General features: G+C 43.9%; 1 protein-coding gene across 8 annotated transcripts in view; it reads left to right on the top strand.

The window, feature by feature from the left end:
• The window catches only part of NAV1 (neuron navigator 1), a 263,232-nt gene that overhangs the window by 218,932 nt on the left and 31,733 nt on the right, over positions 1-12,567 (top strand). For all 8 annotated transcript variants that reach the window (XM_053393690.1, XM_053393695.1, XM_053393694.1 and 5 more), the window contains one exon: positions 12,235-12,373. In XM_053393690.1, the coding sequence (XP_053249665.1) occupies positions 12,235-12,373 (139 nt within the window). The remainder of the gene's footprint in view (positions 1-12,234; positions 12,374-12,567) is intronic.

Here is a 12,567-nt window from a genome sequence, read left to right as displayed (position 1 = left end):
AAGGTTCCCCACCCCTGTTTTATATCATAGCAAAATTACCTCATTCTGTAAGAGGAACCCAGCAGGAAAACGCTCCCAATATGGTGCATATGGTTATGCACATGGCTCCTTAGAGCAATTATAAGACTCAAAAGTTTATATGTATCCTCTGTAGCAGGAGCCGGTTGAAGATTGGAACCCATCCTAACATTTAAAAAAAAGGATTTCTGAATAGAACTGTTCCTGCAATCACAATTGTTTCATTCAGTTGCGCATGAGTTTTTGATCTAGCTTAGGCTGAATGCCCAAAGACTGCTAGTGCTGTTCTTTTGCATCCAACAATAAATACACATCCTTTCCCCCATCATGAACAGTCCTTTATTTTCGTGTCATTAACAACCTATAATTGTCTGCAGTGTGCTCTGGCATGCTTTCCTTCTTTGCTCTTGGATGCTGACTAGATCATCCTTTCTGATCATCATTTTTCTTCTCTCAGACATTCTCTAGCCAGTTACTCCCATCTGCTTGCTACTGAGGCAGTCAGCAGCATAGTGAATAATGTTCCAATGTGGTCATCCAGGTGTCATAGAGAAAATGATCTTCACACCTAGAAATTAGTGGCTTCGCTTTGCTATTCGAAACAATGACCTTGCTCAGTTCAACCCTTTCTCCCTCAGGAGGAAATATGGTAACTCTCTGGCTTGTTTCGAAAGCCAGCTGACCACAAATGCTCCTCGCAAGGCAAGTATAATAATTATAGTGAAATGCCAAATTAGACAGCAAAAAGTATTCTTGTTATGAAAGTAAAAGACCAGATGAGCTGTTGGAAATTCTAGCCTTTTGGAAAAGCTGGTAAGGGCTGCAATCTTGTTCCATTCAAGTCAGGGATGGCATGGCTGTTGAATCCAATAGGGAGTACTGCATCCTGGCACAAAATAGAGTTTCCTAGAGAAGCTTGTCCACCTTTGTTTGCTCATGTCTATTCTTTTTTTCAGTTAGTGTTTAAATTGTGTGGGCTTATCAGTGTGAGAAAATGACAGCAGAAGGTTCACTTTGCACTGTTGAGATGGCCTGTTAACCTTTGACCTCTTTGTAAATAGAAAACAAACCATCATACTTCTCAGTTCCCAGACCTGGAAATTGATGCCGCTTCCTATTGAATCAGAACCTGAACCTAGAATCAGAGGCGTAACGAGGGGCAACAGAACTTTCACTTAGCATGCTGTCTTAGTGATACTCTGTGTCAAAGCAGTCAACTAGCATGTAACGTGTTTGTATTAAAGCAGTGTTTGTGCTTTAAGTGCTTTTATGATGCCCTCCACCCCATACCCCTACATCAAGAACCAGTCTGGTGGCTGTAAATTGCATTCTAAACCGCCAGAAAGTGCAATGATGCTCGAATCCCCAATTCAAACTACTTTATTCTTACTGTTTTGTTTTATGATGTATTTTGTGTTTTCATTTTGTATTTTTGTGTTGTGAAAAGCTCTGTGTTCTTTGGATGAAAGACAGTTTAATTAATTAACAAATGAATGAATGAATGAATTGATGGATGGATGGATGGATGGAAGGGAGGGAGTTGCATCATAAAGAGACTGCTGAAGTCCTGTTGCTTCCTTCTTACCTGCTTCTCAGTTTTAAGGTTTTCAGCTTGAGGGTGTCTTAATAGAAAAGAGCAGAGCAGAGACAAGTAGTAGAATGAATGGTGGTTGAGAACATGGCATGTCATAAAAAGTACCCCTAGAGACTCGCCTTACTGGCCTTAATAGGTATAGACACCATGTTAAAATCGTTTGCAGTAGGAGCTTAAAAGTGCAGGATATTGACTTACGTGCTGGTGCACTAATGAGTTCCACTAGTGCAAGTGTGGCTTATAAAAGTGAGTTGTGATATTCCAGAGACCTGACTAATCCCCACCTCTATACAGTTCACTGGGAATACAACACCTGGCAGGCTTGGGCCCAGGGTTTGGTAAGTGTCTTCCTGTTTTAAGTGGTGGCTAGCTGGGCTTTTGAACAAGAGGACACTGCACTCCTTGTTCTATCCCTTTTCCTCACTTCTTCATCTTTTGCTTCCCCCACCCTCATCCCTCATCCTGTCTTTCTTTGCTCCAAACAAGCTGAGTTTGCAAACAAGGACCCTCGGAAGCCGGAAGACTTGTTAGTCTTGGTGTTTTTCCCAGTGGGAAGAGGGCCGCCCCCTCCATATGTTCTTGCAGTTGTTGGTGCAGATACAAACAGTGCAGTGTTCAACGGACTGTCCAAGCTGGCTGCCTGACAGTCCCGCTTTTCATTTGGCCAGGGCGAGGGGGGGGGGGGAATGCATTAGAAGACAGATCATCAAAGAAGAAGACTTCTCTCCCTCTAGGAACCAGGACATGCTGCATTGCAGCCAAAGTGAAGGCAGTATGACCTTAATGTATTCTTGGACACTTATTATTATTGTTCTTTTAAAGGGACAAATTATGTTCAGCTTGATCTAAGTTAAAACTAACTTGGGTTTCTGATGCACCAAAAGTGTAATTTTTCAGTTACACACCCCTAGCATTCACGCTAATAGAGCATCAATACTTTCCCATTCCAAGGCTAAGTTGAAATTTAGACTTTATGGCTAGCAGATGCTTTTGCTACTGCTCTGTTCTGGAATGAACAGCTTAGGCTAGCAATTTTCTCCCTGCCACTGTGCATTCATACTACATGTAAGTACATCTGAGACTCAGTTTGCCATCTGTATGTCTGGTTTTCCTCCTTGCAAGCCCTGTAATCTAGCTGGGCTGTTCCTTTGCTTGGACAAACATGTGTCATTAAGAAACTGACCTCAGAGCAAAGCTGCCTATTTTATATAATAATCTTAAGGCAGTGCCAGGTAGTGACCATGCAGCCATGGATATATTCTGAGTGGGGAAGCTTTAGCTCAGTGATTGCCAAACTTGGCCCTCCAGCTGTATTGGGACTACAATTCCCATCATCCCTGACCACTAGTCCTGTTTGCTAGGGATGATGGGAGTTGTAGTCCCAATACAGCTGGTGGGCCAAGTTTGGCAATCACTGCTCTAGCTACTAGTAATAGCATGGATCTCTAAGACAAGATTAGTCACCACTAAACATGAAAGCGTTCAGCAGTGATGTGTGTCACTGCAAGCAGGAGGGTAAAGACATTTCATTGGAGGCGATCCAAGGCCACTGAATAATTACTATTATCATTGTAATAATCTCCACTCAATTAAAGAGCATGTCCTAGGCAAAGAGATGCAATGGGAAAGAGAAGCTCTAGCATCCACTGTTTTCTTGCATAATTTCTTCCTGTGGGAGTCACAGATGGAGGGGGGGGGAGGCGGGATTTGACTACATTTAATCCGCCCCTTTGGCCAGACAAGGTTGGCTCCTACATGCTGTTTCCATGGTGCTGTCAGGTCTGCTTCAGTGTTAACATGGAACTGAGGTTTCCATCTCACATACTAAATGTGGAGCCTATGGTACTGCTTCACATTTTTTTTGTATTGATCTCTACAGAATTCTGGTCTATCACTTCTAGTTATGGCACAATGTCTATCTATTTTCTCTCTCTATTGTTTCAGGTATACCCATAGTTGCGCTCTGTCTAGTCTAAGAGCTTATCCAAGTTTTTGTTTGTGCCACTTTTCTAGGCACAGGATTGGGCTTTAAAGCCCCATGTCCAAGCAGTTTCCTTTTTTGTCCTAGTGCTTTCTCCAGGAAAGCTCACATCTTATGGCTGAATTGGAGCAAACAAAAACCAGATATTCCGCAGATTGATGTTTGCTCTGATTCAGCTGAGAATGGATATGAAGGACTTCACATGTGAAATGGATTACTTATTTATAAGATGTAATGGAGGTGCTGTTTGTAAGGTGAAAAAAAGCGGCCAGCTGGAAGAATGGTTTAACAGCAAGTGAAGGATGTCAGCTGGACTCTAAGAAATGATGCAGCAATGTGAGGAAATGATGGTGATGATATGTTTGGAACAGGAGCAGGAAACCTGATTTTAAGAAATTGTATGGAATTAATTTAATTTGTTTTGATTTGTAATAATTTGGAAAATTAATAAAAATAATTCGGAAAGGAAGAAAAATATAACCCACTCTTCGGCACGGACCTGTGCCTGGAAAATGCAGTGTAAAACAAAGCCTGGATGAGCCTTTACTGTTCACATTCTGTATTAAAAGAAATATTGCTTTACTGTTTCCCCTCTTCCCCGGTAGAGTTGCTGCTCCTTTTACAGTGCCATGCAGAGAAAAGCTACACATGCCTTGGAGATATAGAAAACTAGCGCCTATAATTAGCTCAAAGCACATCTAGTTTAGCGTGTCTTCCCATAGTGATGCCACTTACCAGTGCCACTGGGAAGCTTCCAAACAGGATGTGATACCTGTCCACTGTTGTTGGAACACAATATCTGGTGGCCGAAAGGTATTCTGCCATTGAACATGAGTAACTATGGCCAATAGCCAAGTAGACTATGTGCCATGAATTTGTCTAACACTGATGCTACCCTGCATCCTGGATTTGCCACTCTGGGCTCCTTTGGGAGGAAGGGCAGGATATATGTAAATGCAACCAGTACATAATAATAAATAATAAATAAACCTGCCTAGCCCCAAGTCTACCTCACCACTTTGTGACAGCAGGACAACTAAGTCAACAGCAAATGGAAGACGTGATATTTGAGCCAGCAAAGCTCCTATCTGACATTTGTTGCAGATGTGAACTTGCTAGTTATATTTCATAAACCTGTATCATGTTGCATAGTCTTCTTCCACCTCCCAAATAAAAAGCTTTTCTTCATAAGCAAGATTTTCCATTACCTTGATAGCCTTTTCTGTTTGATAATCTTTTGAGATAGGGTGGCCAAAACTGCACACAATATTCTAAAAACAGATGCACCATAGATATAAAAAGGGAATTTTTGAATTTTCCTGACCATGAACTCTCGGTGGGGGTGAACAAAATCTGATATCTGTCTAACTAATAGAGAACATATCCTATGGAATCTCTGTTCCTTCTTCCTTACACATCATTTCCATCTCCGTTTTAACATCTGGACACCAAATTCATAACTCTTCTGTGCCACCCTATCAGCTTTCTGTAGACTTTCCATTTGCTTTACGGAACTTTGGTGAGCAGCCATTGGCTCCTCTGCATGCCATTCACTGACTCCTCTGTGCATTGTAACTCTGTGCAGACATTAAAAAGGTAAAGGGCCCCTGATAGTTAAGTCCAGTTGCAAACAACTCTGGGGTTGCGGCACTCATCTCGCTTTACTGGCTGAGAGAGCTGGCGTTTGTCCACAGACAACTTCCAGGTCATGTGGCCAGCATGACTAAGCTGCTTCTGGTGAACCAGAGCAGCACACGGAAATGCCATTTACCTTCCCGCCGGAGCGGTACCTATTTATTTACTTGCACTTTGATGTGCTTTCGAACTGCTAGGTTGGCAGGAGCTGGGACCGAACAACGGGAGCTCACCCCCGTCATGGGGATTTGAACCGCTGACCTTTTGATCAGCAAGCCCAAGGCTCAGTGGTTTAGACCACAGCGCCACCCGTGTCCATGCAGACATTACTGAAATGTAAAAACCATTATCGCAACAGGGCTGCCACCCACTGATGTTTCCTTGACTGTTATCTCCAAGCCATCAGCAGCTCTTGATCATTTATATTTTCCTCACTTGTGTGTATTCGCTCAGTTTAAAGCATGTCACACATTCCACACCTTCACTCTTCTTCTTGTGAGATGTGATTAGATTAGATATTGTTGCACACAACCCTAATCTCTGAAACCGATGCAAGACACAACGGGTTCCAGGCATTTTACCCAGGGTTTGGTTTCCTTGGAGTGAGGGACAGTGGAGACTGGGGTGTCGTTATGATATATGGTTTATTTACACAAATATACAACTTGAGCCTACAATTAAGGGGCTCACAGCATTAACACCCTAAGAGGGTCTTTCTTCTCCCATAGCCACAGCCTTGGACTCATGCAGAAATCAAGCATGTCTCTGACTCTAGCTTCTAAATCACACACCTCAACTCTGGCCTTGTATTTCCCCTGAGTGAAGGAGGGAGCACCACCCAATTGCTCTCTGGCACAGTGCCACTTCCTTTGCTACCTTAACGATCCATACTTTGGGGGCCATTATGGCCCTTGCCTGGCTTATTCAGCAATTAAATCCCTGCTGGATCCAGGAATTGGAAGGGACTCAGGAATACAGCCTACCCCCACCCCACCCCCCCACCCCCAGAAAACCTAACAATATGAATGAGAGCGTATGAATTCCTTCATCCCATTGCATCACTCAGATATCTCTGGAAACAAGCAACTGATGAGTTGTTTGTTGACTAAAGCATCGCAGAGGAGTGCATACATTGTGGCCTGTGACAGCTGGAATTGACCCTGGTGGAGGGGGGGTATATTTCTTCCCCTCTCCTGGTCTCCCCTTTTTCATTCACAAAGCGGACATTTGTCCCCTTTGTTGTTCCTCCACCCCAGACCTTGTCTAGACTTGTTAAATTGGCCTAAGGGGCTACTACTGACCCACTCAAGCAATGACCTGAAAGGGGCCTTTGCTTATCCTGATGGAAGGAGCTACATTCCAGTTTGTTCTGGGAAGCCCTCTGGGTCCCTCAATTGCTGGGAAGATGGACCTTAGGGAGAAATGGCAGATGCCACTCCAGCCTAAAGCACCAGAGTAATGCAGTGACCCAGTAGCATTCTTCACTTGAGATGGCTTGATTGACAGCTGAAAAGATGAGCTTTTCCACATGGCCTGCTGGGGCATTGCTAGCAAGATTTGCTTCCATTGCTGAGACTGGAGGATGCCATTAGCTGTCTCTGGTCTCCCTTTCTGGTTATCCCAAAGAAAACCACAAGCGTAAACACACATGTATTTACGCAGCAGCACCCTTCTCTGGAAGCTCCTTTCCTTATTGTTTCAGTGGTGGGGCTTAACCCACATAAGTGTGAACTAATGATAAAGAAGGAAGTAGCCTGAGGAGCTCTTGCTCAGATTTAAACTTGCTAACAGAAAGTATTTGTATTTATTTTTGTAGATACCCAAGCTGCATTTTTTGTAAAGTAAATATAAATGTATCTGGCTGCGACAGTACGGCCTTGCAAGCTATAAGGGTTATGGTAGTTGGTGGATGGGGAGGCTGCAAAAGCAATAAATACTTGCCATCCTCTATTAATCCTCCCTCTATATACAGCTTAATTTACCAATTTCATGCTATGACCTACAAATCTGGAATTTTTTTAGAGGTGTGTGTGAGAGAGAGAGTTAAGCCTTGCCTTTGCTAGGGCCTATTAGGACTTTTCATGGAGCCAAACTGAAACTTGGGAAGAAGCAGAATAGCCCATAGGAGTCTTACAACTGTCAGACTGTGTCATTATGCTGATCAATGGGGTGGGGGAGCAGAGGGAGTTATGTTTTTTTTGTTTTGTTTTGGAGAGGATTTTGCCTCAGGAGTTTGCATCCAGTGACGGCAGAACTTTGGTAGCGTTTCAGAGAGTCAAGATGTCTCCATGTTCTTGTTTAGTTGCTCACAATTTGGCCTTGACTTGAGTACTGAGTCTTTGTTAACATACTGACTTTGTTTGGCTGCAGAGTGTTAAAGAGCCCTGGAGAGCAAGTAAAATGTGATCCGCTGCTGTATCCACCCTCTTCAGTCCTGCTCCACAACCCAAAGCTGCAGTATGTGTGCCAACAAGACTCATTTTGTTCCATAGGGTGGTGGGCAACCTAGCATTTGCAGAGGGGTGAAGTAATTGTTGATCAGCATGGATGTTTTATTTCCTACAGGCAAAGATGAAGAGCCGAGTCTCCTCTCTCTTTAGAGATAGTGATCCTACCTCCTCCTCCTCAGGCAGGGTGGGGAACTTTTAGCCCTCCAATTTTTTCTTACAACTCCCATCATCGCTGACCACTGGCTCTGCTGACTGGGGCTGACGGGAGTTGTTGGCATCTGTCTGTCTCGGGAGACAGTCAACATCTGGAGGGGCCTGAGGTTCTCCACCCTGGTCATGGGCTGTGAATAATAACTTGGGGGGGGGGGTGTTGTTTCGCATCTTCTACACACCATTGTGATTTCCTAGTGAGCAGGGGGGCTGGGAGGAATGGGTGTTAGTTAAGAGAATAGGAGTCGAAAAGAGCAGTGGAACAAGAAAAAAACGGCTGGAGAGCAACAGGCAGAGGGGGGCCGGGGAGAGACATAGCAAAACAACAGGAAGTTTTGGAGAGAAACAAAACCTTTATTATTAAGACACTGGGTGGGCTTCACCTAAGGAGCTCTGTCAATGGAAGCCCTGCTCAATGGGGTTCCCTCCCTCCTCTGGAAATTGGCTCTGAGAGAGTCAGGAGAACCCCAGAACATTGCATGGGGTAAGAAGCGGAGGAAACATTTCATCTGACAAGTTGAAATGCTTGGTCTGTTAGAACATTCCACCCTCTGTTTCTGTGCAGGCTGGAAGTGTCACGTTAAGGAGCTGGGTGGGAGGCAGATGGCTTTCTCTTAGCTTGCCCCTTTGCCCACCCATGTTTCTGGAAGGCGTCATGGTGCTGTTGCAAAATCTCTGCAAACGGCTCCCCAGTTGCTCCTGTGTTCATTCTGCTTTCATTCTTGGAAACAAACGTGAGAGGGACTGGGATCCGCAAGAGTGGGCAGCTGTTGCCGACGAAGGAGGGTTTGCTCTCGTTCAGACTGAACTTGCCTGGGACTCTTCATGGAAACCTTAGGTGGCAAATGTTGGCGAAGGGAGACCAAGGAAACGTGGCTCACTTAGCTACATCATCCACGTAGTTTTTGTTGCCACCCACTTTCTGACAGGCTATGTTAATGATTTTAAGCTTTGAAGCACAGCAGCAAATCTTCACAGCAGCAACAAAGGCTTGTTACAGGTAGCAGGCATGGCTTTCCCCGTTATTTAGATTCAGTAATGAGAAATAACTGCTGAATAGAAATAACTGAATAGAAATAACTGCTGAATAGATGGATAGATAGTTTTAAAATGTACAACACAAGACTACAACCAACCAACTTATCCAGCCCCTCACTTTCTGAGCATCAGCTTGAGGTTTGGCTATTTTGGCTGCTGCTCCTTTCCTTCTGTCTGTTCCAGACCAGGTGTTTCTCAGACATTTTAAATTCTCCCCCTTCCCCACAGTTCTATAAATACTCTTCTCTCCCCCAACCCCAACCCCAACCCAGCACAAACCATCTGTTTAATGGTTGAGTACTTAAAGATGGTATGTCGCTGGGTGAGTACAACCTGCAGCTGCTACCAAGGATCTGTGGATGGCGTTAAGGCATATGAGAGATGCTTTTTGGATCAGTGGCCTCCCAAGCTCCTTCTTTGCACCCTCCTTCTCTTGTTGTCCTTGGAGCTGCTTTCTTGCCCAGTGCTGGATTTCATAAAAGAGTTCAGTGCCCCTGTCCAGTTCTGGTCTTTGGAATCTGCCTTATGTCCCTTGGCCTCTTCCAATGAATGACTATTGTTTGATTGTTCTGAGTAAATCGAGTCATGAAATAGGTGAATGTGAGCAGCCCGCATCGGGGGCTTGATGTATGAGGCTGAAGCGAGCAAGGGAATGATGCAGGCTGGGGCTGGTGCCATTACATGAAGGGTGGAAATCCTGCCCTCTTGCCTGGAGAATGAAGGTTGCTCTATTTGGGCAAGCTCAGCAGAGCTAAGATGGAGGGGCAAGGGTGAGGAGATAACAGCGCTCACTCGGTTCTGGCTCACACTCTCTTGCCTTAACATCCAGACATTCCACAAACACTCGGGTTCTCAGATCTTACTTTTTTCCTTTTCTTTGCTGTCCTTCATCCAACGATCACAGGGTAGGTTACAAAATAAAAACAGAAAAATACATAACATAGAATTACAGCATTGGGACCATGAGGACCATCTAGTCCAACCTCCAGCAATGCAGGAATATTTTGCCCCACGTGGGGCTCAAACCTATGACCTAGAGATTAAGAGTCTCATGCTCTACCAACTGAGCCATCTCAGAGCCAGTAACAAACAGAACAAGAAGCCCACCTTCTCTCTAGAAGTTCTCCATACCAGCAGGTGCTAAGGACTGATAGTAACTGTGCCATTCAAAACCAAGCCAATCTCTTCTGCTTTCTTAAATGATCTCCCTGTGGTGCACTTTACAGCCTGGCTGTTGGCTGACATTGGCAGCAGCTCACAATAAATGTCACAGTGTAGACATTCGGTAATGCCTGGATTAGCATCTGCCAGTCTCCTGCTTCAACACCTATCTTGGGGAAAGACTTTGCTCTCTCTTTTTCCTATTTCCTTGGCTGGTGCTAGACGTGTAAAGTAATCAGGTGCAATATACGCAGGGCTGCTAACTTGCTCTGAGATGTTGTTCTGCTCTCAATAGCACCCTCTGCAGTACAAAGGAAGGCATTTTGGACATTTTTAACTAGACTGTTTCCCACTGACTGCTGAATTAGCTGCAGCTAACACAGATCCTGTGTTAATGAGAGCTCATTTGGGCATTTATAAGAGGACTGACAACAGACTAGAGGTCACTTAGTAGATAACCTGGAGTATTCACATTTTGGGGTTTCTGCATCTGATGCAAAATCTCATATGTGGCAAGTATTCTCAAAAATACTTTCATTATAAACAGTGTTCTAGTCCTCATGATTGTCATGTGTTAGAATGCATCCAAGCAAGATCTACAAAAATGTTCCATGTTGATGAAGGTACTGAACTTTTGTGCCCTACGTGGCTGCTTCTCCCTGCCGATGGTTCCAGTTATAGCACATTCTGGTTCTGTTACTGTCTGTCACTTAACCCCACCTTTCAATTTCTACCAGATTACTCCTTGCTAAAAATAAAAATAAAGTCCATCTTCTAGAAAGCTTCAGCTACTGGGTTCAAAGTGAAGCAACTATATGTGCAAAACATTTAGTAGCTTGCAACAAATTTGTACAAGTCCCACTCACTTATATATACTGGGTGGCTTATACGGTTTGTCTGGCAAGCTACTCATCCAACTACGTGCTAGCAGCAAGGCTGGAATAAAGCAGGAAAACTGGATTATTTTATGAAATTTGGGCAAAGTGACAATTGTTCACGTAGAACTGATTAGTAGGGCTGCAAAGTATTCTGTAGTGATCAGAATTTCTTCCAAATTGCCATGCTAAATAAGGTCCCTTGCTTGGCAACCATTCTTGCTTATGGTACCTTATTACAAAGGATCCCCCCAAGGCAATTCTTAGACACTGGAACTGCCTATCAGACATGATTCTATCATTATTTGAAATGGTCTACACTATTTATTCTTGAGTGCAAAGTGCCAGATGACATGAAAGAAGTATTATATTTTACTTTTTTTAATTAAAAAAATACAGTGTTCTTCCTCCTTCCCCCATGCACCTGCTCCTCACAGACCCTCCACATAGGAAAGAAGCTTCTTCCTGTTCATGGTGTTCCTGGACCCCTGTCCCATGTGAGAGGGTTGGCAACCGTTCCTCATTCTTACTATGACCCCGAGTCTCCTTCTGGGATGCCCCAAGGTCTGACTGTTTATGACCAACACTCTTTTCCAGCTCTATCTTGTTCCAAGATGCAGCTGAGCTGAAAACCTCAGTTTCTGCATCTGAGCACTTTGCAAAATACACACTGATTTTTGGATTGGTTTTTCCAATGTATGTTAATGCATATGAATATAGTATTTTCAAGTGGCAATCCACTTATGACAAGAGTAAACCAGCCTGAGCTTTTGTTTACAAGCAAGCGTAGTCCTAGCAGCTAAGATTGAGTTTGTACTACACACACGCGTGTCCTCTCTCTCTCTCTCTCTCTCTCTCTCTCTCTCTCACACACACACACACACACACACAGTAGCTGGGGTGGGGGGGAGGGATGTGGAAATTAAAAGATCCTTGTTTCAGTTATAAGTATGCACTGAAAATATGGCAAAAACCCATCCTTTAACCACACTTTGACCAACTTGGTTGTAAGAAAGGATTATTAGGGTGCTAGGGAGCAATAAATCTGTGACAAAGTGTGTATCAAAAGTGTTCTCTCTCAGGTAGTCATCACTACTGTCTTGCTGTATTTTTTATTAAAGTGTGGTAGATAAATATTTAAATAAACAAACAAAGATTTTCTTTGAGCTGGCAATATTGCATAAGATTTGACTGCTACTGTGTGGATATTTACTTGGATTTTAAACTTTTTATGGATTATTATTAACCATTGTTGCCTCCTGTCTGTTTCAGCTGGGATGAGAGTAGCTCCATCAGCAGCGGCCTCAGCGATGCCTCTGACAATCTCAGCTCAGAAGAGTTCAATGCCAGCTCCTCGCTCAATTCCCTGCCTTCCACCCCCACGGCTTCTCGCAGGAACTCCGCCATAGCGGTAGGTAGGACAGGCACTCAGGATACCCAGAGAATCTGTCATGTTTTCATTCTGCTGTTGCTGCTGCAGTTTTGGTACCGGAGAAAGAAATTGCATGAAGCCCTGTGCTGTCTTTCTCCTTAAAAGTGTTCTCAGGGGAAAGATGAATACTTCTGCCATTGAGTTTCTCCTTATATTATGAGGGGGGAAGCCAC

Source organism: Podarcis raffonei, chromosome 6 (genome assembly GCF_027172205.1).
Source record: "Podarcis raffonei isolate rPodRaf1 chromosome 6, rPodRaf1.pri, whole genome shotgun sequence".
Taxonomy (NCBI): Eukaryota; Metazoa; Chordata; class Lepidosauria; order Squamata; family Lacertidae; genus Podarcis; species Podarcis raffonei.
The sequence above is the reverse complement of the archived record's forward strand: the minus strand, read 5'-3'. Positions and strand labels throughout refer to the sequence as shown.